General features: G+C 45.1%; 1 protein-coding gene across 7 annotated transcripts in view; it reads right to left on the bottom strand.

Annotated features, from left to right (window-relative positions):
• Positions 1 to 23,365, bottom strand: part of nrxn2b (neurexin 2b) — a 686,522-nt gene that overhangs the window by 403,664 nt on the left and 259,493 nt on the right. For 6 of the 7 annotated variants that reach the window (XM_030088531.1, XM_030088536.1, XM_030088532.1 and 3 more), the window contains 5 exons: positions 21,200 to 21,361; positions 9,751 to 10,189; positions 6,327 to 6,710; positions 3,160 to 3,363; positions 195 to 221 (listed from right to left, as the gene is read on the bottom strand). In XM_030088531.1, the coding sequence (XP_029944391.1) occupies positions 195 to 221; positions 3,160 to 3,363; positions 6,327 to 6,710; positions 9,751 to 10,189; positions 21,200 to 21,361 (1,216 nt within the window). The remainder of the gene's footprint in view (positions 1 to 194; positions 222 to 3,159; positions 3,364 to 6,326; positions 6,711 to 9,750; positions 10,190 to 21,199; positions 21,362 to 23,365) is intronic. The other variant, XM_030088533.1, reaches the window with a different exon arrangement.

Raw genomic sequence — 23,365 nt, 5'->3', positions numbered from 1 at the left:
AGGCAGGAAAGATGAAAGGAGAGGAAACGGGGTAAAAAAAAAAAAAAGGGCGGGAAAATGTGGAAGAGAAGAGGCGGCGGGTAATGAGAGAGGTGTCGCTAATCATGAAGATTCAGGAGGGAGAGGGAAAAGAATTGGGATGAGAAAGACAGTTTTTAACATTTTAGTCAGAAAAATTGGATAGGACCACTTACTGAGTCTACAGTCTATCCTGATACAATCTGGCGGGAGAGAGAGCGAAATGGTGAGATCGAATAAGAGGAAAGAGACAGAAGATAAAAGAGAGAGAGAGAGAGAGAGAAAAAAAGACATTTTACATCCTTCAAGGTACATTCTGCAGACAACCAAGCATTTTGCTGTGAGGCCACCATCCGGGGACAGACTCTGAGTCAGGATCACCCTTTTCTTCCATCAGTCCCGTCACCATCCATCCACCCCGCCCGGCCCCGCCCGCCCCGCCCGGCCCGGAGCGCGGCAGAAGGCAAGACGTACCGCAGCGCTCTCATCACAGCCATGAAATTTCATTATGCAAAGCGGTGACATGAATACATATTAAAAAGTTATCGCAGGCACTTGGAACGAGGAGGTTCTCTCTGCGTGGAAGCCACCTCCGAAATAATGAGCATCAAAGTTTGAGCACGCCATCTGGCAGAGGCGTCATGCACTTTTAATCCTCCTCAATATTTCATGTCGTTTCTTTTGTCTTTTCCGGAGCAGAGTAACCTTAATTGCCTCGGTAAACAAGTTACGAGGATCCCGACGATTCCTCCTGCGTAGAGACGCTCCGGTCTGTGATTAGACGACCTTCTGTTTTTTTTTCAATTGAACCGGAGCGCCGGCAGACGGCACGTCTCGCACCTGCAGCTCCCGGTCTGAGAGGCGCTTGCCTTCTGCGGCACTCCGAGAAACCCCACAGAGTAAATGACGAGAAAGGGTGATCTGCACATCCCAGCCACCGTCTGCCTCGTGCACACAGGAACTGCAAGGCCGCAGATGTGCAGCGCTCGTTTTGATGGCTAAACTGAACAAAAAAAAAAAAAGAAAAACAAAAGCATCTATCGGCCTGATGAAGGTGTTTATTCATGTATTCATTAAAGCACCGGATCAAAACGTGTGCATGTGGCAGAGCGGCTGGGCTGTGGTCTCGAGCTGTCAACCGCTACAGAATAGTGGACACAAACAGTCAGGGACCGGCGTCGCTCTGCACAGCCGGCCAGGTTCTGATTTTCCTTTCATGCTGAACTTCCTCGTGTGACTCTGAGCCCCGCTGCTCATCAAAAACAATGAAACTGGAACATGCTGAGAAACCCTGAATGTGACGACGGCTTAAAGGCAAATTTAGCCCTGGCATAGAAAAGAGCTCATCGAACAACTTCATGAGGAAAATACAGAAATGCTTGTTATTTATTCTTGTTATCTATTCCTTATGAAAAGCATTCATTTTATCTATTTATTTTTAATAGAATTATTAAGTATTAATACTTTTTTTTAAATGCCTTCTGGGATTCTGATTGTATTGCCTTTTCCATTAGAAAAATAAAACAGATTATCATCAGCGTATAACATCAGTCTAATTCTCGAACCACTGATCCTAAATGATCCTAAAGATTTATTCCTTTTTTTAGTAAAAATGTATGAAATTAATAACGTCGTCCTTCCAAACTAACAATAATGTGTTAGCAACTAGGAAACAGTTGTGTAGGATTGTGAGGATTAGTGAAGATTCTCAATTCCTATTAAGTATGTCCAATTCAAAATTCTCACAAAATATTTGAATACATGCAATTCATACACCTAGTAAAGGATCATATTTTATTTCTAGTAAGATCTTGTTTTTGCTTTAAAGTCTAAAACTCTCAATGTACTTTAATTCAACTTACATTTTAAAACTGAATTTATTACATATTATTAGACTAAAATAGCACCTTTACATGACATGAGTGAAATAAATCTCATGATTCTTCTCCAAACATAAGTATCTTCATAGTGAGATTTGTGTCACATAATTTTCAAGCGAAATGACTCTTTCTAACTTTTTGGAGTCGGGAATGAGCCTGTGTCTGTAGGGTAGGCAATCGGGGGAAGGAAAGGCCGCCGTGGGACTGGCCCCAGCTCCAGTGGCGAGCCGGTCTCTCTGACTGTTTGATCCGAGGGCCGCAGACATACAGGCCATTGAAGGGATGAAAAGTTCCATCTTCTGGGTCTGGGCCAGGTGGAAAGGGCTTCATGGAGGGGAGAATAGAGAAAGAGAGAGACAGGAGAGAGAGAGAGAGGAATGGCCACCCTTGGTTGACCCCGCCGCCGCCCCCAGCCCTCACCCTCGCCGTCTCTTCGGTGGCTCAGACTCCGTCATGCTCCTCCGGCTGCTCTGCTCCCTCTGAGAGGGTCAGGACTGACTCAAAGTGTCCAGCTCAGGAAGGTCATACACGTCTTTCCCGGAGCTTTCATATTCAGCGGGATGAAATGTGAGGAGTGAATGGGCTGGCTTGGTATTCCCGCAGCGAGTTCTTAAAGGGGAACACATTTAGTCCTCCTGTGAAACCATCCGTCTTACAGAACTGGCCTCTTTGGATGATATCATTGCCCTTTTCTCGTTCACATTACCTTTCAGACCCTTTTACATCCACCTTTTCTCTCAGAACTGGTGAATTTGCCTGTGATTAGGAAGCCAGTCCTGAAACGGCCGAGCGAGAGCAGAACCGATCGGCTCTTTGGCCGAATCCACGGAACCAAGAGGAGCGAGACGGGAGCAAGGCCACCTTGAAGGATTCCAGAGACGCTTTAGCGGGTTGAGACTTGGGGTCGAGCCGGGGGATTTTTCATTTCAGATGGAGCTGAGGGGCTTTACTGTATGAATACGAGGGGATGAAGAGGTCAGAGAATATGGAGGAGGAATTACTCCCCAGAGAGGGGACACCTTCACATGTCGTCTCACTTTTGGAGCAGAAGTTTGAGTATCTGTACCTCAGTTGTTGCTTGTTCGGTATGACAGACATCGACAGTCAGTGTGTTTAATCTGTGCTCATTGAGAAGAAACTAATTAGCCGTAACTGAGGGAAAGATCCAGAAACTCTCTGCCTCTAAACTCCGACAGGGGAGAGGAGTGATCGGATAAGCGAGATGAGACCGAGCCGTCCCGGGGCCGAGGCGGCGGCCTACCCAGGTTGACGGTGAGCTTGACCCGGCCTCCGTCCAGCTCCAGTCGCAGGGTGTCGGCCGACTCCTTGGAGGTGGTGGCCATGAGCAGGCCGTAGGCCCGCTGGGACATGAAGCGCAGCGCCACGTCCTCGGCCTCCGTGTGCATGGTGACGGGCATGATGATCTTCAGGTACATGCTGCCGTCGTAGCTCAGCACCGTCGCCTCTGCGGTGGGGTGAAGGAGACAGAGGTTCAGTCGGGACACGAAAGATGTTTCCACTGTGGATTTCAGGGGTTTTAGTGGCGTAAGCCTGCTCCCGCATTTAGAAATTAGATTTGCATTTCAAATTAAGAGCAGACCTGCCAAACTGCTGATTGCATTTCTAATGAAGGTTCAGGTTTCTGTATGGTCAGAGTGGGCGTGTCCACCTGTGGTTGGGCCTAGTACACAGTTGAATTTGAAGAGTGAATCAATCTTAACCGGTACAGGGGATCAAATATATGGTTCACAGACCAAGACCCACCAGAGAGTCCAGTCAGAAATGACATTTACAACTTTATTATTCCTAATTTGTCAACTTCGCATGAATTTGTGGCTCTTAACTTGGGTTCAGTAAGGCTTTCATCAGTGTATAGTCATTTCAGTCCTTTCAGAACACAACTTTTTTTTATTTGGTGGGTCTTATCGAGTCTTGTTTTTTACCAGCAGGAAGCAGAGGACCGAGTGAGGACCGAAAACTGTCGCTGAGAACTGGAAAGGAAGGACAATTGGAGGAGGTTCCGGCTATTGTTGCTTTATTTGATTCAATTTTACAATCCAGGTTCAGGTTTATCAGGACAAAAATGCATTTTGTAGATAATTACTATTGATTTTCTCATTAAAGATGATAAAAATTATAATCAGTTGTGAGATCTTGTTTACAAAATGTTTGTTTCCTTCATCTAAATGTTGTAATATTGATTTAATGAAGTCCGTTTCAACAGAAATTTTCCATAAAAGAAAATTAATTCAAACATGTTAGGCTTGCAGTGTTCTATTGATCATCTTCTGTGATTGTGACTACTCATCTGACCAATTATTGGCATTTTTCACTCTGCTTTTGCCAAAAAAAGCAAAAACCTAATTATCTTTTAAAGCCATAACTGGAACACTTTCCCTGTGCACTCCATGCCAGGCACATATATTTGTGTTTTTGCTCTCACGTCTTTGCCCTCCTTGACTTTTTTCAAATGCAGTCAAACTAACATAAATGCCTTTGTTTGTCAGAAATTGTCTTTGGCTGTCAGTTCTGCAGCACGAGATCAAGGGAAGGCTCAGGAAACAGCACGATCAAAGCAGCAAACTCTTTCAGAGCTTATCACGCCGATCAAAGATAAGATCAATCCTGCTGCATTTCTCCAGACGTCTGACGGCAGCAGACTGCTGAATGAACATCAGCACCTCCTGACATGTCACTTCCATCATAAATGTAGTTTAAGTCTTATCTGTTTTTAGCTTATTTTTCATTAATTTTTTATTATTTATTTAAGTTGTATTGAAATAAGTAGTATCAAGACCTCATTTTATAAATCAAATCATTAAAAATGTATTTATATTAGACATGTGATCAATTAAAATATAAATCATTTTGCACTTCTCTAGACATTTATATTGATTCTGATGGAAAAGATATAATATTTTCTTTAGTTTTCTGCAAACTGATCCCATTAAAATCGCTGTTGCTATTGGTACTGTTTGCATTTTTTCCCCCTAAATTATTCACATATTGTAGAAAACAATTTTCTTGTCTGTACATAACTTGTTCGTAGTTCCTAACCTCTTGCTCTGTGCTATACTCGGCCTTCGTCAAGGAATTGATTTGAACAGCACAAACCACAAAACCAAAAAAAGTACATATGCACTGTTAATCCAATATCAAATACTGATCAGACTCAGTAGAAATTCAGAACCTGAATATCTCTGCGTTCACGTTCGTTCTGATCCGGCGCCTCTACTGTCTCTCAAACCGCGGTAAATAGACTGCGGTGCAGAGCGACGCCTCCGTGGAGGACTGCTCTTATCTGTGCGGCGTGGATCGATATGTGTCACCGCAGGCTAACATGAGTCACTGCCACAAGCGGCGAGCAGCTCTCTGCTCTCAGGCACAAACAATTAGATACGAGTGGCCATATTTATTAGGCCGGGAAGATTCGAACGCCCTCTGCAAACGTTTCTGAACCCAACAACACCCGTTTATCCAGAGAATACATGAACTCAAGTGGAACTTGATGTCTCTTTCTGGTCTCGAGTCAGTCTATTTACCGAGCATTTGTGGCATCTGATGTCTTCATTAGAGCAGGAAGAAACAATATCAATTATCCTCTTTGCATTCTGCTAATCTGTCAACTCAGTTTATAGACGGGGAGAGAGATGTGGCTGGTGGAAGGAGGAGAAGCAGGCTGGTCCCCGCAGTAATGAGAACCTCCACTAGATGGCAGAAGAGCCTCACCAAAACCCCCACATGTCACCCATGTGAGCAGACTTGAACCATTCAAACATCCCCCTTCAAAATAAAGACATAACATCCTCAACTGTCCTGATTTGAATCCAGTCCCCCCCTTTCCTCATTACCCTCTTCGTACCCTCCAAATCGTGCAGCGCCGCCGCCGCCGTTCACCCCAGCCGGCGAACAAAGCTGTGCCGCGGGACCGACGTGCCCGAGGACTAATTGGGATGAATCAGGCAACTCTGTTGACTGTTTTTAATTTTCATTTCTTTGCACGCTGCGCCAGTTTGCATGACTGGCACAGACGTCGGCGGGAAAGCCTGGATGATCCGCCACGTCTCTGGCGCCGACGTCCCGGCACCTCAGAGTCCTCGTGCCTCTCATCATTCTGCCCTGGAGAGCCGAGCCGCGGGTGACGTCTGGTAAACAGGCCACTCCCTGTTCCAAAACATCCCCCCTACATGTGCTTTCTCCTTGATATTAGGAAGAAACTTGCATTTTTGTTTAGTTTTTATTGATTCACAGTACCAGACGTTCAGTATCCGTCTGGCTTACGTATTGAGTTCAGGTTCTCTCAACGCTACCCTCAAGGCCCTACTCTCCAGTAAACATTCAGCATCTTTCAGTTTTCAGTCAGCATGTTCCCCTGTGACCCACCGCGCTGGTCTAGTAAAGAAGAAACATCTGTATCCTCCAGCTCACCGATCTCACAGTTGGTGCCCAGGTAGCCGGTGCCGGTGCAGTCGCAGATGTAGCGGTTCCAGCCCTCCTTGCACAGCCCTCCGTTGCCGCAGGGGGCGCTGCTGCAGCGCTTCTGCAGCTCCCGGGTGCAGAAGCTGCTGACGCCCAGCGCGCTCTGGATCTCCGACAGCCGCCGCACGTCGCGGCTCTTGCCGTCGATGAAGAGGTCGCGCACGCAGCCCACGTAGCCGTAGTTGAGGAGCGCCGTCCACACCTCGGGCGGCAGGATGAGGTCGGACTTGGTCTCCGGCAGCCCGCCCAGGTACATGTCGCTGTCCAGGTCCAGGATCTCGCTGCCCTCCGGGGAGCTGAAGGGGATGCTGCGGCTGTTGACGGAGATGGACCCTGAAGGACAGAAGCAGAGGGCGGCGTTAGCTAGCAAACCTCACCGCACAGTTCGTCAAAATGGCAATATGAGCCATAAACTGCTTTTACGACAGATCCCAGGTCAAAGTCACTCGGTGCACAAAATAAATGTGAATTCTCCCAAAAACTGGTGAAAAAAAAGGGGCTTGCATTAAAAAAAAAAAAAAAAAGAGATCCATGTTTGTAGGTTTTAATCAGCTGAGTCAAACTGATTTCAGCTCAGGGAGAAATAGAGGAGGTCAGAGCAGTGAAATGACACAATAATGCAAAACATCTACAAATCTAAATGTTTTAGAGTAAATATTTAGAATACACGCTTGAAAATGCAATATCTTCAAAATAGCACAATGTCAATTTTCATTGTAAACTGTCACGCTTTCTAAACCTATCAGGTAGAGCTCAGTGATATCGGAAAAAAGGTCTATTACAATTTTTATTTTCACATCAGTTGATATCGATATGTATCACAAAAAAAAAAATCATTTTGTCAATTTTAAATATTCGCAGGTACTCATCAGTGACATTTGAAGATATCAGAGGTTTAATTTCCCTGTTAATATGCATTTTCTACCAACGTTGAACATGAAATGTACCACTATCCAACAGTTTCAGCCTTTCAAAAAGTCTCTCCCATAGTTTCTTGTAATTTTATCGATTTATTGTTTTCAGCAGCATCCCAAGGTGTTCCAGAGGGGGGCGGGTCGTTTGGGGCTGGTAGCTTAGAGCCGTTGGCTCTGTTTCAGTCACGTGATTGGTAAAGTCGATCTGCAATCTATCGAACATTCAATCGACAGCTATGTTTCATATGTTCATCAAGGAAAAGTTATTCTGCTATTTATATCTTTGTCTTATTGCCCAGATCTGTTGTGGGCTGTGGGTGAAGTGGTTGTTTTGTTTTAAGCATTGCAAACGACTCTCAGGTTCTGGGATTGACGAAGGGAGAGGTGTGGACGAGCAGGTGGGAAGCCGGAGTGTGAGGGAGTGAAAGGACGAGTGGGAGGGACAGTCGATGGATAATTCAGGGACAGGGAAGCGAGACAGAAGGACGTACAGGAATCAGGGAGGGGGGGGGTGTGGAAGACAGCAGTGTGTGTGTGTGTGTGTGTGTGTGTGTGCGTCTAATGTGTCTGTAATAGGCTAAATGAAGGAGAAGGGAAGCAGAATGCAGCAGGGAGTGGGTGAAACAAAAAGCCCTCTCCCTTTCTGTGATTAACGACTCCATCTTAATTTTCTATTAAAAGCCAATTACAGCAGGAGCGGCTGTGAGATCACACATACGCACGCACACACTCTCGCACACACACACACACTCTCCTCCTCATTATAAGATACCATTAGGGGGGAGATATAATGTCCAAGGTGCTTGGCCACCTACAGATCATTCATCAGACACAGCATCCACTCCAGTGTTGCAGATGCTCCTGCTTTGTGCCGCTAACGTCACGACGCTAACAGCACAGCGCCGCGAACAAACACCAGCAGGCGGGTCAAACTGAGAGCACTGGCATTCAGAGCAGGAAGGGTTCAGGATAACAGGACGATAGGCCGGTGTCCCAACATGCAAAAAGGACCAAATCATACAAGACTCAGAGGTTAAATGACTCCATGGAGCCGATTTTCCAACCAATCAAACATCATAACATTGGAAATATAACTTTAATTCTGTAACTGTTTGATGTCTTCTATTCTTTATCGAATGTTTTCATCCTGAAAGCAAACCTTACTCTCCAGCGTAAGCGGCGATGTTATCACCATAGCAACACAACCAGGTAAACACAGGTCAAGTCACTGAAAGGTGCAGACGAATCATCAGCCTCTGCTTCGCACCAGTTTGGCTCCGTTTCCTATAACAGTGCTCAAAACCCAGAACCAGCAGGTCTGAGGCTCCAATCCCACTGTGGATTTAAAGGTTTTATGGTGTTAGGAAAATGCGTAAAAACTAGAATGTTTGGAACTGTCAGTGTTGGGTCTGTGGAGCTACAGAATCTGGAATGTTTGTGTCAAAACAAGTGAAATAAATACACTCAAATTCAAACCTGCAGGGAAACCAGCAATCCCACAAGAGAAAAAGCTCTTTTGGAATTTCATTTTCAGAAATACCTTCAGTCTTCACCGTTTTGGAGGAGAAGCTGTTTTTCTGAAAATGTTCCACAATGTTTACATTTGGTTTCCAGTCGATCTTCACTTCTAACCAGACTCCTCCTCTCCAAACTGCTCCTTTGATAAATATTCACGTTTTTGACCTCTTAGCCAATCAGCTGAGTTGGACTCTGACTTTTCCAGATGTGTGCTGGGAGAAGCGTCATCTCTCACTGCTCTGATACCTCCAGTACAAGTACTGACTTTAAGTTACTTACTGATACTGAGTCCTGAGACGAGTACTTATTAAATACGAGTCGAAGTACAGTCTTGGACATGAAATCCATGCCTGTTTCCAGATTAAACTTCCATGTACAGAACATCCAGTGTTCTCCTCAGCTGGCCGCTAAACCCTTGTCTACTGGTACTTAATAGAGCGACTCGTACTGCAGCAAGCGCTATTTCCACCACCAGCATGGAAGCAATTTAAAAAAGCACAAGTTCCTGTGTGATTTGTTCATATACATATTTCTCCAAGCTTACGTCAACAGCTGGCGGCCCTGTTATTGCCTCAGTCAGAACGTTGTTGACATGAAAATTATATCATTCGAAAAATGGTGAAACATTATTTTTTCAGTGACATTTTTCTTATGGTGTATTCTAAAGTTTAGATAAGGCTTTATGAAATCTGTAAATGATTGTTTGTGATTACTTCTTAGAGATTAACTCTACTTCTTTTGAATATTGGATGTAATATGAGTGTAAAAAAACTGATATTAGTATGTTTTTCCCCTTTGACGATTGATTATGACAGCCTCTCATTCGAACAAGAGATCAAAGTCACAATCAATAGATGGTAAAACACGTATCCTGGAACAGTAATCAGAAAATGTCGGTCAAATCTTGGATCTTGCAAATAGAAGTTCAGATCGCTCCTCACCTTTCCTCCCTTCCCTCTGGAAGTCCACATGGCACCATTCTCCATCGTTGACCTTCTTGTTGTTGGCCTTCAGCTTTGTCTTCCCGGAGCCCATGTCGATCAGCAGGTACAAATACCCGTCCAGAAGCTCCATGGCGAAGTAGTCGGTCTTCAGCTCCCTCCCGGGCTTCTGCTCCTTGGGCCCCTGCGGGCGGCCGTGGCTGAACAGCAGCAGGCCGCTGGGCTCCGTCGTGCGGAAGTCGAAGGAGATGGAGCCCGTCTTCTTGGTGTTCCACTTGGGCAGGGAGATGTAGGACTCGGGCGTCTCGAAGGTCACGGGGTCCAGGGCCGCCACGTCCTCGCAACGGAACACCAGGTCGCCGTTGAGGGTGATTTTGGGGTCGCGCTCGATGGCCAGTCGAGAAAGCTCCAGCTTGAAGTCGTTGTTCTTGTACACGACCTAGAAGACAGAGAGAGGTTACCTGTGTGTGGAACAGATCAGGCGACAAACATCATCTTGATATCACAGTATAGAAAACATCGCTTTTTTCAATCAAGATCCCTCCAAGAAAAGCTGCTGACAACATTTCCAATCACTGTTTTATAACATAACAATAAAACCAAACACTGCTGGTCACAAGAAGCAGAAGCTCTCAGCATAAAAGCAACGGGGCCTTTCTGAAGTCTGCTCCAAATCCTGAGAAAGGTAGAATCACGGCTTCTCCTTTTCACACGTGAAAGTCTTCTTTTCAAAATCCTCAGAGAAGCCAAAGCCTTGGATCTACCTTGTGATGTCCGGAGGGGTCCCTGGCCCCAGGTGGGAAACCACTGCTGCACACTATTTCCAGACTATTTCAGAAGTGCTCCATCAGCTCTGCTGACTGCTGGATATTTAAAATCACTGATGACAAGATTCTAAAATGATGGAATATAACATTTACGGGTCACTTAGCTCCCGTTTGTATTTATACAATTTCAAAAACATGTCATATTTTTAAAAAAACAGTATGTAAGATCGACATTAAACCATTTTCTTTTAAACTCCCAGGTGTACAGTCGTCTCTACGTCGTCTGATTATTGCATTTTGCGGCATTTGATATGCATGTTTTCACAAACCCACCCCCACAGTATGGCCTTGACGTTGATGCTAATTTGTCAGGTTCCTGAGCCGCACCACGGATCTCTCAGCTCCGAGCTGCGGCAGTTCAGCAGGTTTACTAAAACAGTGAAATCACTATTAATTTCATCAGTCAGAAACAGAAGTATTTAAAAATCTAAGTCGATCTTCTCTGTAATACCAGGATTTGGCCGTACGTCCGACACCCTTCATATAAGCGTTTGGTTGCTGAGGTGACACTGGCTGCTCTATAATAGCGGCGATGTGTGATTGTGAATCATAATATGGCCTCTAAAGCTGGATTATTATTCATTAATGCACCACTGAAAACAGGCCGAAGCTCCGTCTGAGAATTTCAAACCACAACACTGAAAGCCAGCAAATGCGCAATAATTGCTCAAATTAATTTCAAGTACATCCTACTGAGACAGCCGGGAAATCTCGCTAGTAAGAGGAACATGATGATACAGGAGGAGGAGGAGGAGGAGGAGGAAGCAGCATTAGCAGGGCAGCGCTTGATCCCCTGACATGAGATCCAGGTCGGCTGAAACACTCCGTTTACTGATGTCGAATGATTTTGCTTAGAAAATCCCTCACAGTGAAAAAGCGAAACGACCATGAGCAACCACTTGGGGCCAGCGGGCTGCCCTGGGCCTGCTTCCATCGATTTCGCCGATGCATGCGAACGCTGAGGTTGTGCAGGTGAACAATCCACTCGCTCCGATCGCCGGAGTATTAAGTCTCGGTTTGATCCGGAAAACATGCAAACTGTTTGTTCTGGACACACACGGAAAAAAAAAAAAAACAAACAAAAAACAGCGCACGATAAATTTAAAAGAAATTCAAAAGCTTTAGGGAAGAGTAGAAAAGAAGAAGAAGGAAAAAAAAAAGAATGTTGCCCACAGCCTCAATGCAAATGTCTGCAATGGCCTTTGATGAAACAAAGCTCCATTGTCGGAGCTCAGAGTGTTCCTGGCTGTATGCATTTATAATGGATTAAGAGCTAAAAGCAATGGAAATTCCCCGTCTTTCAGAGCGTTGCTTCTTATTTGTCGAACACACTGCCACACAGCGCTGAAGAGGCCATCCTCAAGGTAATAGCGAGACTATGTTTGTGTTTTCTCTCTTCACGCTCCTTCACACACCTACACACAGCCGCCGCAGACAGTTAATGGAGAGACGGGGGGAAGAAAAAAAAAATACATCCTCTTTCCATTTTTCTCCGTTTTCTCTGCTGCTGCTGTCGAAGCTGCAGCGTTGAGGACGGTGCTGCTGCTGTGAAGCCTCGGGTTTCGTTCTGAACGCAGATGAGCGAGATACCTGCTAGCATTGCTGTCGCAAATGCTAATGCATTTTTTATTCTGAATGCATTTTCTTGAATTCTCCTGTGTCTGATGATATTTTCACACCTGTTTTTTGCAGATTAGGTGCACATTTGGTGCAAACTAAGATGTAGTTTTGGTGTTTTTGTGCTGCCTACTTAAGTCTGCCGCTGCTGTTTTCATGACTACTGAGAACACAACATTTAAGCACCTTGTGAACAATAGAAAATTTCCATTTTCTGCTCCGCTGCTTTCATTTTATTAAGAGTGTCCTCATCCTTTAATATACTCTGCAAGAACTGCAGGCTCTTTATGTTCAAGAGAATGATGGAAGGATCTTGCACACGTATAAAAGTGCTGCTATCACTACAACTCAAATGGGACAATCTAAAAATGTGCATGAAGCAATTAAACAACAGCATGGGACTTGAATTCACCAGGTGGATTCAGGCGTTTCATACCGCCACAATCCTCTGGAAGTATTTTCGGTCTGCTAATAGCTGCAGGAGTGACTTATTTCCCAGGTAATCAGTCACCTTTTGCAGCCTGACCTGTTTATATCTGCAGCCTGCAGTTGCGCTGTGTGTTTCTCCGCGTTGCTTTTCCACTGCCTAATTCGTCCAGACCGCCGCTGTCTCTCCTCATTGTCGTAGGCTGCGTCTCTTTCAAAAGCCCTCCAATCTTACCTATTTTTCCCCCCCCCTACATTCAGGCTCTCTAGCTCGTCCTCTGCCTCTGTCTCTCTCTCCCTGTCGAGCACGACGCCTCCACACCGGCGCAGAACGCTCAACGGGAACACAGATACGCAGGGTTATTCTTGAACTTAAGCCTCCTTCGGTTATCGCGCACATTGGCCACGCCGCCACATGTACTGTACACCTCATAATGTCGTCATTAGCAGAGATTAGTCCTGGTAATTAGCCACGATAACGCTAAAACTGGCAGCTAATAAGGCGTGAACTCGCCTGGCTTAAGGTGTCAGAAAAGAGAGCGTTACGTGCGGCGGAGAAAAGGCAGCGAGGAGGGTGGAAGGATTTATTTAGATTTATTTTCAGGCTTTTTTATTTTGTTTATACATTCTGCTGTGACTGTTCAGTCTCTTCTACCTCCCCAAAAAAATAAAAGCAAGAAGAAGAAGAAAAAAAAAAACACAGCCTGGGGGTGTTGCTTTTTAGGAAGGATCATACAGCATGTTGGGCAGAGATGAGACAGGCGAATAAAAGCCAAACACATGCCACGCAGATGACTTTCCGATCGGTTGTTTTCCGCCGTGCGCGAGCGTTCCTGTCCTCAGATGGTTTGAGGGGTCTGGGTTTTTTTTTTTTTAACTCCTCTGTCAATACAACTAATCAAACACAATTATTTTTATCGGCTTCCCTCTGTAAACAGTGGCCTCGATGAAACAGCAGGCAAGACGAGTCCATGGATAATTTATCATGGTTTGCTTCAGTGTCTCCCAAACTTTGTGGACTGTGGACCCCCAACCTCATCCCCGATTAGCCAGAGCATGACAGACACCGCCAAACGATGGTTTGCAGATCCTCTCTCAACAGCTCCCGAAAGCAGGAGCCTTCAAAATAAAATCAATGGATAGTCCCTGAGGCCTGCTTGAAATTCTACTATATATCTTATTGTGGATTTTTTTTTTTCTAATCCCGACAACCTTCGAGGATGGGGATGGGTACCGAATTCGGTACTTTTACAGGTACTGATCGAATTCCTTCGGTACTACCGAGCATCGATTCATGCAAAATCAAACGTTGCCATGGTTTGGGGTCTAAATGCGACTCGTCTGCCGCCAGAAACAAATTAACATTTATTATCACATAAACACAGACAATAGTATCAATAATTGGTACTGTTGAGTATGCGTAGGTACCAGTTAGCCTACCAGGTACCAGGAATCGGTTCAAATGTGAACGGTACCCATGCCTAATGCCAAGTCCTGTGCATATTATTTCACAAGCTAAAATTTGAGTTGTTTGGTTCCTAAATTAGGAGCCACTGGTTTAGGTTCAATTTCTTCTTCAGATAAAAGGCTTGAAGACATTAGCGCATGTTCTGTACGTAGCTTACTGATTTCAGCCCCATGCCTTTGTTGTTGTACCACAGATACACAAAACTCATAAATCCTTATCCTACGAAAACCTTGTCAGATTTGAGGAGACGGTGAATATTTTGTGGCACACCCAGTGTTCAGAGCATTCCTGACACTACATACAGCAAAGCGTTTTGGTCATGAGAGAAAACCCACGTCGTCACTGGGAGAATACCGACCCTCGTTCCCTAAAGGGTCCAGAATCAAGCCCAGCGACTGCTGTTGTCGCCACGTTTTCTCCAACAAATTAACATATCTCAGGCTTGTTTCAGACGGGAGATGCTACACTGCAGCCACAGCGACACACCATTACTCAAGCTTTCAATTTGTCATGGACATCCAAGAGGCTTCCAGAGGGTCGAGGCGGGGGGATGGTCGACAACCCCACGTGTCATCAATCACGACGGCGATGAAGGCGTGCGGCGACCATTAGCTTGGCGTGGGCTCGGCTAGCTGCTGACAGAGTGTGATCCTCATCGAGAGCAGAACCTAGTCTACGGCTCCGACTGCTCGGAGTGGAGTGCAGGTGTTTCTGGGAAACTCTTCCCGCCACCAGCTCCAGGTCACGGTTGAAAATGTATTTTGCTTTCTGTACTTTATCTCTTTTATTTAAGTGGAGGAAGTGAGTTAGTACTTCTACAGTACATTCGGTTCACAAGGGTACTTTTCATACTTTTTTCCCCACCTAAGAGCTAAGAGTTTACACTTATATATACACTTATTCCTGTTTGAATTCCAGTTTTAGTTTAGTCCATGTGACCTCCAAACAGGTTTTCTGATTTTAAGTTGAGTTGTCAGGTTCTAGCGTATATATGACCGGGTGAGAGGTAAGACACTTCATTTCCCAACTTCTTCATTTATTTCTACATTTCTTCTTCTTATTATTTCTTTATGTCTTCTAAGGCACAAATGTAAGTGTGTGACAGATTAAATAACCTGGAGCATCAAAACTAAGTATTGAAAGGCCAGAAAATACACGAGAGAAGGCTTCAGGAGAAAGGTTTCAGTGAAGGTGGTGATGGGTGAGAAATATAAGAGTAGCATACTTTGTAAAACACACAGGGCTCACTCAGATATCAAATAATTGGGGTCCGACATGATCTGCGCGCAGTCAGGTTCTACAGAGAAAGGCTTGTGCTGACTTAGCATCAAACCCCCGCAGCTCCGGAAGCCCCGGCTTTGCCCAGACATTTTGTGATATGTCCTCTTCAATCCGAGCGGAGGCAGCTCTAACAAGGCGATCCAGCCGCTGTGGAGACGCTCGCTGCTTCCGTCCAGGGTTTAAAAGGACCACTTGTCAAAGGTTCGGCAAAAACTCTGACGTCCGGAACTGAGTTAATAACGCCCGGAAGACATGTTTTTGTCCCCTCCTTTGATTTGATCATCACTTCTTGCTTCAGCATCCTTCAATAACGGATCCTGAATCTGCAGCAGTGTGTTTTTTTTAAGCGTCCACCGTCTCCGGCTCGTTCTTTCCTGTTGTTCTAGTGTAGCTCATGCGGGGCTGAGGCCTCCCTTTGGGGTGACTCCATTGATTTGTTTTGTCATTGAGAAACTCAGTGAGTCCGAAACTTGTCTGGAGTACAAAAAAAAAATAATTATTTTTTCACCTGTATACTCTGGGGGGTTGTGAATATTTGATGAGCCCGTACCCGACACAGCGCGAGCCGGCTTTAGCATAAATGTTGCATTTGATGGATAGACGATTCCAGCGCTCTATTCCGTACGCTGTTTTATATTCTATATTTGGAGTATTTATCAATGTTAGTGACATCGACTGACATTTTGTGATGTATTATCACATTTCCATGGATTTTAGAGATTGCAGGTGCATAGTGATGTGACGGCTTGCTTTTAGGAGAGGGACGTGACTCTGGGTGATAGGTGACTCCGGAGGATTTTAAAACCCGACAAAGGTGAGAATCAGAGGAAACCAGAGACCAAGAGATAGGACATCAATGAGAAGTTGTGAAGGAAAAAAAAATAAAAAAATATATAAGAGGGGAAGGGAGTGAAAGAGAGCGAGGACGAGGAGGAGGGCAGGAGCATTCATCCAGTGCGTGGAATCAGTCGAAGAAATCAATTTTTAATTTGGCCGTCAGGATGGCAAAGCTGGCGCACCAACAGCGCTGCCATGGACTTAATTACACAAAACTGCCCCCGAGAAAGGGAAGATGAGAGACGGAGGGAGAGAGATGGAGAGAAGAGATGAGCGAGGCAGGAGCGGCGACAAAGGAGGGAGGCGGGGGGAGGCGGGTGGGGTGGGGGGGTGTGAAGCAGGAGATAGCAAGGTCACTGTCTGGGAGAGAGATGATGGCAGTGAAGGTTGAGATGGAATGACAGATGGTTGACCCCCCCCCGAAGAAGAGAGGAACCTGTGAGGAAAAAAAAAAAAAAAAAAAAAATCCCACCTCCGAGTCCAGAGAACATCCACACACACCACACCGTGTGTGTGTGTGATCGTAGCATGCGGGCAGCCTTGAACACATGTGGAGCAGCACACACACGTGGAGCAAATTAAAACTTCATACGGTCTCCCTGTCTCTCTCTTTTTTTTCCTCCTTTCTTCTGCTGCGCTCTTCCTTTGGATTTCTGCTTGCCTGCAGGGCGCTGGCCAAGCGTATCAAAGGCATTTGACCACGGTGGCTGCATGAAAGCCTTGCCCCGGACCATAACACCACTGATAATCCGCGGTGTGCCACAGAACCAGAGTGGGATGAAACGCACCGCTGTCTTCCCAACACCCCCCCTCCCTCCCTCCAAACCGCTCGCTCTCTTTTACTTTCAGCTGCTGCGGCTCTACCTGGAGCTCGCCGTTCCTCTCGTTGCAGGTTTTTCCTCAAAGCCCGTACGTCCCGTGTGGTTACCTTTCCGGCTCAGTCCAGCTGATGTGGTCATTAGCGCCTCCACCGCAGAGGAAAATCTCACACCATTACGCTCAAACAACTGGGAAAACCACCTTTCGCTTCCAGGAAGTTTAAGACTCACTCCACATTTGCTGGCCTCACTGAGTCGTACTTTTTTTTTTTTTGTTGGTCTGAAGACAAATTTGGGGTTTTAGGTTGCTACAAAACTGCAAGAATCAGACCATACAGCTCCTATTCCCGCTTTAACCAAGTAAGAAACACTGGTGGTGATTAGTAGAGTAGAACTCTTTAAAGGTCAGTGATGTTGGACTGCATGGTCATTAGTCAGCTCCAGAGAAAGTTAAGTGGTGAAGTCTATCATGTGTCGTTGATAGTACAAAACCCAACTTAGGACCAGAAAGAATGTTTGGACCTTTGATGATTGAAGCATTGAAGGTTAAAACCATGATTAAGATGCAGAGTTTGGATTCTGAAGGTTTTTCTCTGATATTTTCAGCTCATCAAAGGTACAATTACTTCTCCATTGATTACCACAGTGACTGATCAAAAGTGGAGAAGCATTAAAAGGGTTCCCATGAATAATTATTCATTAATACTGCCGGGAAAAGGCCACATCAAAGCGGGCTCTGTGACAGCTTCTGAGAATATTTACATTTTTGACCACAAACGTTCCAACAAGAATCACAGTTATCTCCCTGAATCATGCTACCGATCAGAGGCGGAGACTTTAAAATGGTTCTTCTATGATCTCCGAATGTCTGTTTCCTCACTTCTTCCATGTTGTCCGTTGTTTTTCTTTTCACTCTTTATCATATCAGATCATTGTGGAACATCTGCGTTTCATTTTCTTCTTTTTTTTGTTAGGCCCGGTGTACATAAAACAGAACAGAAGTTGAAAATGCTCCAACTTGAAACAAGACGGAACACAAAAACAAACTGTCATTCATCCGTTCCAGATCTGCAACGCAAGCAGCGTGAAGTGGCCCTTCGCCAAAAATACAGACCAACTAGCCACAAGATGCTAACCATGTAAGAGTCTTATGTAACTTCAACAACCTCTTATTAGCTGTGTGACTCATCTGGAAGGAGAACACTGATTTAGAAGCTTTTTCTGATTAGTAGAACACAAAGAAATTGATCGAGGCTTGCCTCGCAAAATCTTTCCTCTACTTTAAAATCGTCACGTTCTTTCCTCACGCTGCCTTCACTGGTCGACCCACGATGCTTTTCTTTAAGCGCCGTACTTATTCAATTTGCATTTTTAATTCATTTCTCTACTTCTCCCTCATTCCCTCTGTGCAGCATCTCCTCTTGCTCCGCTACTTATAGGGAGATTAATCCATCCAGCAGTCTTAAACGACCGCATCACAAACCATCTGCTCCGGCTTCCCGTCTCCACGACTTTGCCCTCCTTCGCTTTCACCGCTACCCGACGCCGATGGCTCTCACCGCCGTCTGAGCTCCCGGCATTTCCCAGCACTCTCGTTTCCCCCTGCGCCCTGTCTGTACATCGCCTGTAAATCCAGCCTGGTCTCGATGAGCGAGAGGATAGTTAAATGCCTTGGGACGTTTAAGACACACTGGGGATTCTTCCGATAGCAACCCAAATAATGAAAATGTAATTCTACAGGCATAATTAAGTTAGAGATAGGGTGATTACTGTGCGATCCATTAAAAGTGATGGCAAAAGTAATTACTTATTCAATCAGCGTGGTTTTATGAGGAAATGCGATGGCACCATGTTGCGTCGCCTCTATACAAGTCATTACATTTACAAGGGCATAATACTTAAAGCTGTGATTGGTTCTCTTGACAGCTTGTTCAGTCATGAATTAAAGCCCTCGAGTAAAAAAAAAAAAAAAAAGGCATTCTGTTTTGTCAGAGCTCAGTTGAAATAAAGGTTTTATAAGGCGATCCTCATCCAGTATCTATTTTCAACCGCGCGAATTCCTGTGTGTGATCACATGGCTGTGTTCCGTCTGCAGCGCTTGTGAGACAGACGAAGGAAGCAGGAAGTACACAAGAGAGAAACTGTAGGTCTGACACCTCCCACTCTCACATATGGGAGTTCTCTCAGTCCAGAGTGAGGAATCCAAACAGACTGTGTTAGTCAACAAAACATGCTCATGCGGGCATGTGTGAGGCCGACACGATAACACAGTGGAAGCATGCATTATGTGAGCTTCAATGAACCTTTCAGCAGGTGTCCCCTGGGTAAAAGAAACCCAGTGGTCACGGGGATGTGTTTTTTCTTTAAAGTTTTGAGAGGATATAGTGAAAGAAATGTGAACTACTGTTTTAAATTGCACAGATTCAACCATTACAGAATAGTGGAATTTCAACTGTGAACTATCAACTGGTATAAGTTTAATGTCACCTCGTTGGATTCTGGGCTGGACTATAGTTTAAGCCCTGTGAGGGGGGACAAACAGTCAGCCTGGCATGCCAGACTGACTTTATTTATGTGTTACACACATATAAAGACAGTCTGGTACCGCGCCATTGGGGCAGCATTTCAAACTGGCAACGAGAGGCGGGACTATTGAGCAGAGAGAACCAATCCAAGAAACAAGGCTGTGACACAACCCCAATGCGACGTACGCAGCGCTCCGTTGCAGTCATTTCGTAGTCCAAAACATGGGATCATGGCGTATAGTTTTACATCCGTTTTACCCACAAATTCCACCGGATGCTAAAGCGCTGCGCCGCGCCACGCAGGGGTCTTGCTCCTGAAGTCAACCCACACAGGGAGCACATCGCAGCGCCGCACAGTTTGGAAGCGGCTGCGCAGAAATTACACCTGAAGCAAATCACCAGCGCTGTGGTGCCGGTGTTCTGGTGTTCTGTCGTAACACCGGCGCTTCTGGGACACGGCGCGGCGCTTTCGCGTCCGTTGGAATTTGGGGGTTAGAAAGAAAAGCCTTCAGATTCTTGCTGTGGTTTCAGCGACAAAGTCAGACAGAGCCGTGGTAAAGCCTCACTGTGTTGCGGCTGCCATCATGATTGTTTTAGGGGAGGTATAATATGACGCATCGCTAACTCCCGCCTCTCGTGGGCTGTGATTGGCTCGGCAGAAGTTTGCTGGGCAGAAGTCAGATTCAAATGACGCGGTCCCAGACTGTTTCCCCATGTATCCCTGAGCATGGAGAGACAGTCTGGCGTGCCAGGCTAAGAAACAGTAACTTATAACCATTCATCGATGCTCTATGTATGCACAGAAATAGATACCAGTATTTCCAACTGGAAAAACGTCACTGCCTTCACACCCCCAATGTGTTGAAATGAGCGTCTGGCAGAGGACGCCCCTCTAAATTAAAATACTACCTCAAGACAAAGCGGAACAGTGAAGGAAGTCTATAATAACTACCGTGGTGACGGCAGACGGTACAGTGCTCACGACACAAATGGAGAAATTGTTGCAAGTGGCAGTGTTCTCCCGGGATGATAAACACCTTCAAAAATTTGTTATTCACTTCTAATCTCAACATTGCCCTCATGGGAACCATTAGTACGGCAATGTTTGGTCCATTTGGCCCTCCAGGAGATACCAATGAAATGAGGACGCAGACCGAAGGATTAGTGCATGTATCTAAAGTTGAGCTTGGACGTCACGTGACCAAGTCCAAAATGGAATTTTAGCTCAGGAGCTGATTTATATTTCATATTAATTTTGTCAACCCTTCAAAGTGACTCTCGACGCTGATTGGTAAAACTCCCATGCATCCAAGCGGTGCACACCGCCACGGAATCTCCATCTCAAGTTCAGCCAGGAAACAAGGAAGCCGACGCTAGCAACATGGCTGATTTTTCAGAAATCCTCAGCGAGCTGCAATCATGACAGTTTGGAAGCCTTGTCGCACAGTTACCATTGCAATTACAAGACTTTGTGATCAAGACTTACTAGATGTAATACCACCCAATGTGCAAATGTGGCATTACCTGAACTCTGACAACATGTAGCCTTAATAGACTGACGAAAATATTCTAACAGGCAAAATTACAACAGTTCTGCACGTTGGTTAACAACAGAAAAAAGTACAATCCAGAAATCACAAAGTCACTCACGTCTTTGAGGCAGCCCATGAAGTTGTTGCTGACCGGTGATCCGGGCAGGTCAGCGGTGTTCGGGCTCCCCCCGATGTAGAAGAAGTCATCAGAGCCCAACATGGTGTAATCCTCCTGGGTGTAACCGGTGGTGGTCAGAATACCATCGACTGAGATGGTCACCTGGCGTAGGCATGGCCCAAAAGAGACAGGCAGGAGAGGACGGAGAGAACAGGCAGAAAAAGAGGAGCAGGAGCAGGCAGAAACAGAGGATGACAAGATAGGAGAGAATTTAGAAGAAATGGGAAGAAAAACAAGGAAGAAATTGGATTAAACACCAGTGACAGGCGGGGCTGCAGCCCTAAGTTGTATCGCTTGGTTGGTTGCTTTTGGTGCCAGTCAGACTAAAGGCCTTCACTCTGGAGTGCAGTTGCTAAAGGAGCAGCGGCGAAGCAGCGTCGTGTTGACTGTGTAATCAGTGACAGGAGTACAATCCGATTTCAGCTGAGCATAGGCAATAGTCGGCTTCTGGATTAAATGCGCCTGAGAAACTTGTAAAATTCAGTATGCATTAACAAACCTCTGAAAAGCACTAACTGGCTTCGCACTGACACTAACCGACAACAAGGCTGGTGTTTTCAGGTGACTCAGGACATTTCCTGTTATTGACTCTGCAGTTTTCATTCAGATAAAGATCAGTCGGAATATCACGGTTCAAAATTTAATTGTCTAAAGATTCAGGTTTTGTGCAAGTTTACACATCTTACCATGAATATTTGACTGTTGATTGAGGATTGACTACCGTGTAGAATCATAACTAAAACATACAGTTGAAGCGCAGTAACAAGACTTAAAAACCAGAAAATATTCTTCTTCAAACACATTTTCTGACTCCTTTTATGCTGAAATAAATGTTATGTAGGCTTAAACATTAAGTCTTCATGTCTCTTGCGTCTAGAATTAGACTAATATAAAAGAAGTTTGTGTGATAATATCAGACTGGAAATGGAAAATGTCTGAAAAATTCAAAAAGTTTTAAGAATATAGCTTGATGAGGCCACAGATATTCAGAAGTGTGTCTCCTAAAAACGTATCTCTACATTAAAAGTCATTTACGATAGCGTGAAATGCAGCACTTGAGAGGAATGCTAATAAGTGTAATTTTTGCTAATTGTGTTACATTACGGTTGTATTTACAATCAGTATTTGCAGCCACGCGGGTATACAAACACCCTGCCAAATCGCACTGTCTGATTCAACAGAGACTTTTGCAGTTAGTGACCAATTTATTGTCTAATTATGCTAAAAGAGCTGGCCTGAGCAATAGCAAAGCACTCCAATCTCGATTCAACATCTGCTATTCTGCATAAATGTAAAAAACGCGGCGCTGCTCAGAGCCGTGAACAAAACCATCTGCCTTTCATTACCTCTGAATGCTAAAGGGTAAATGCTAGCACCCAGTGCTATAATTTCATTAAGTCCTGACTTTGTCTTTTCGCCATTCACTGTGAAATTTCGCATATGGCCGAGCTTCTTTTTGTCAAACCACATCCGGAGGCACTTTGCTCGAGTGTCACACTGACTAGCATATTTCACTAATGGCAGACTATTAGCAGCGCAGGACCATTTTATTTTGCAAACAATATGGAGTATGGCTGATTTTGAATTGAAAACACAAACAACTATTATGAGCAAATAGGAGGTCTTTAATTGAACATTAAGTAAAGGAAAGCTGCTAAAGCAGGAGGCTAAACCCTAAACCTTAGCAACTGCACTCCACAGATCCGTCGCTCCAGCCGAGTATTTAACGTCTGTTTTCGTTGACTGTTTCTTTTTTCTTTTTTTTCCCGTACTTCCCTTCTTAGCAGGGCAACTCATTTTTATGTCTGCTGTTGCTACTTGAGGTGCAAAAAGAAGAGGCGTTTTGGCTAGCTGCTAGCTGGCGCGCAGAGCCTGCAGCTCACAGTGTTGTCGTGTCGGGGTCTTCTTCGGACATGGTGGATTGGGGGCTTTTCTCTTATTTTTAAGCAGGACCACTTACAGAAACCTCAGGCTATTCGAGAGAGGGGAGGGGAACGGAGTCTTTGGTTGGATCATCTACCAGCTGTATGGTATTTTAACAGAGCGGGGAAACGGGAGATGTCTAAAGGTAAAAAGCACAAACTGTGAAGCTTTAGGGAAATAAAA

Source organism: Salarias fasciatus, chromosome 3, assembly GCF_902148845.1.
Source record: "Salarias fasciatus chromosome 3, fSalaFa1.1, whole genome shotgun sequence".
NCBI lineage: Eukaryota > Metazoa > Chordata > Actinopteri > Blenniiformes > Blenniidae > Salarias > Salarias fasciatus.
This window is presented reverse-complemented; position numbering and strand designations above follow the sequence as displayed.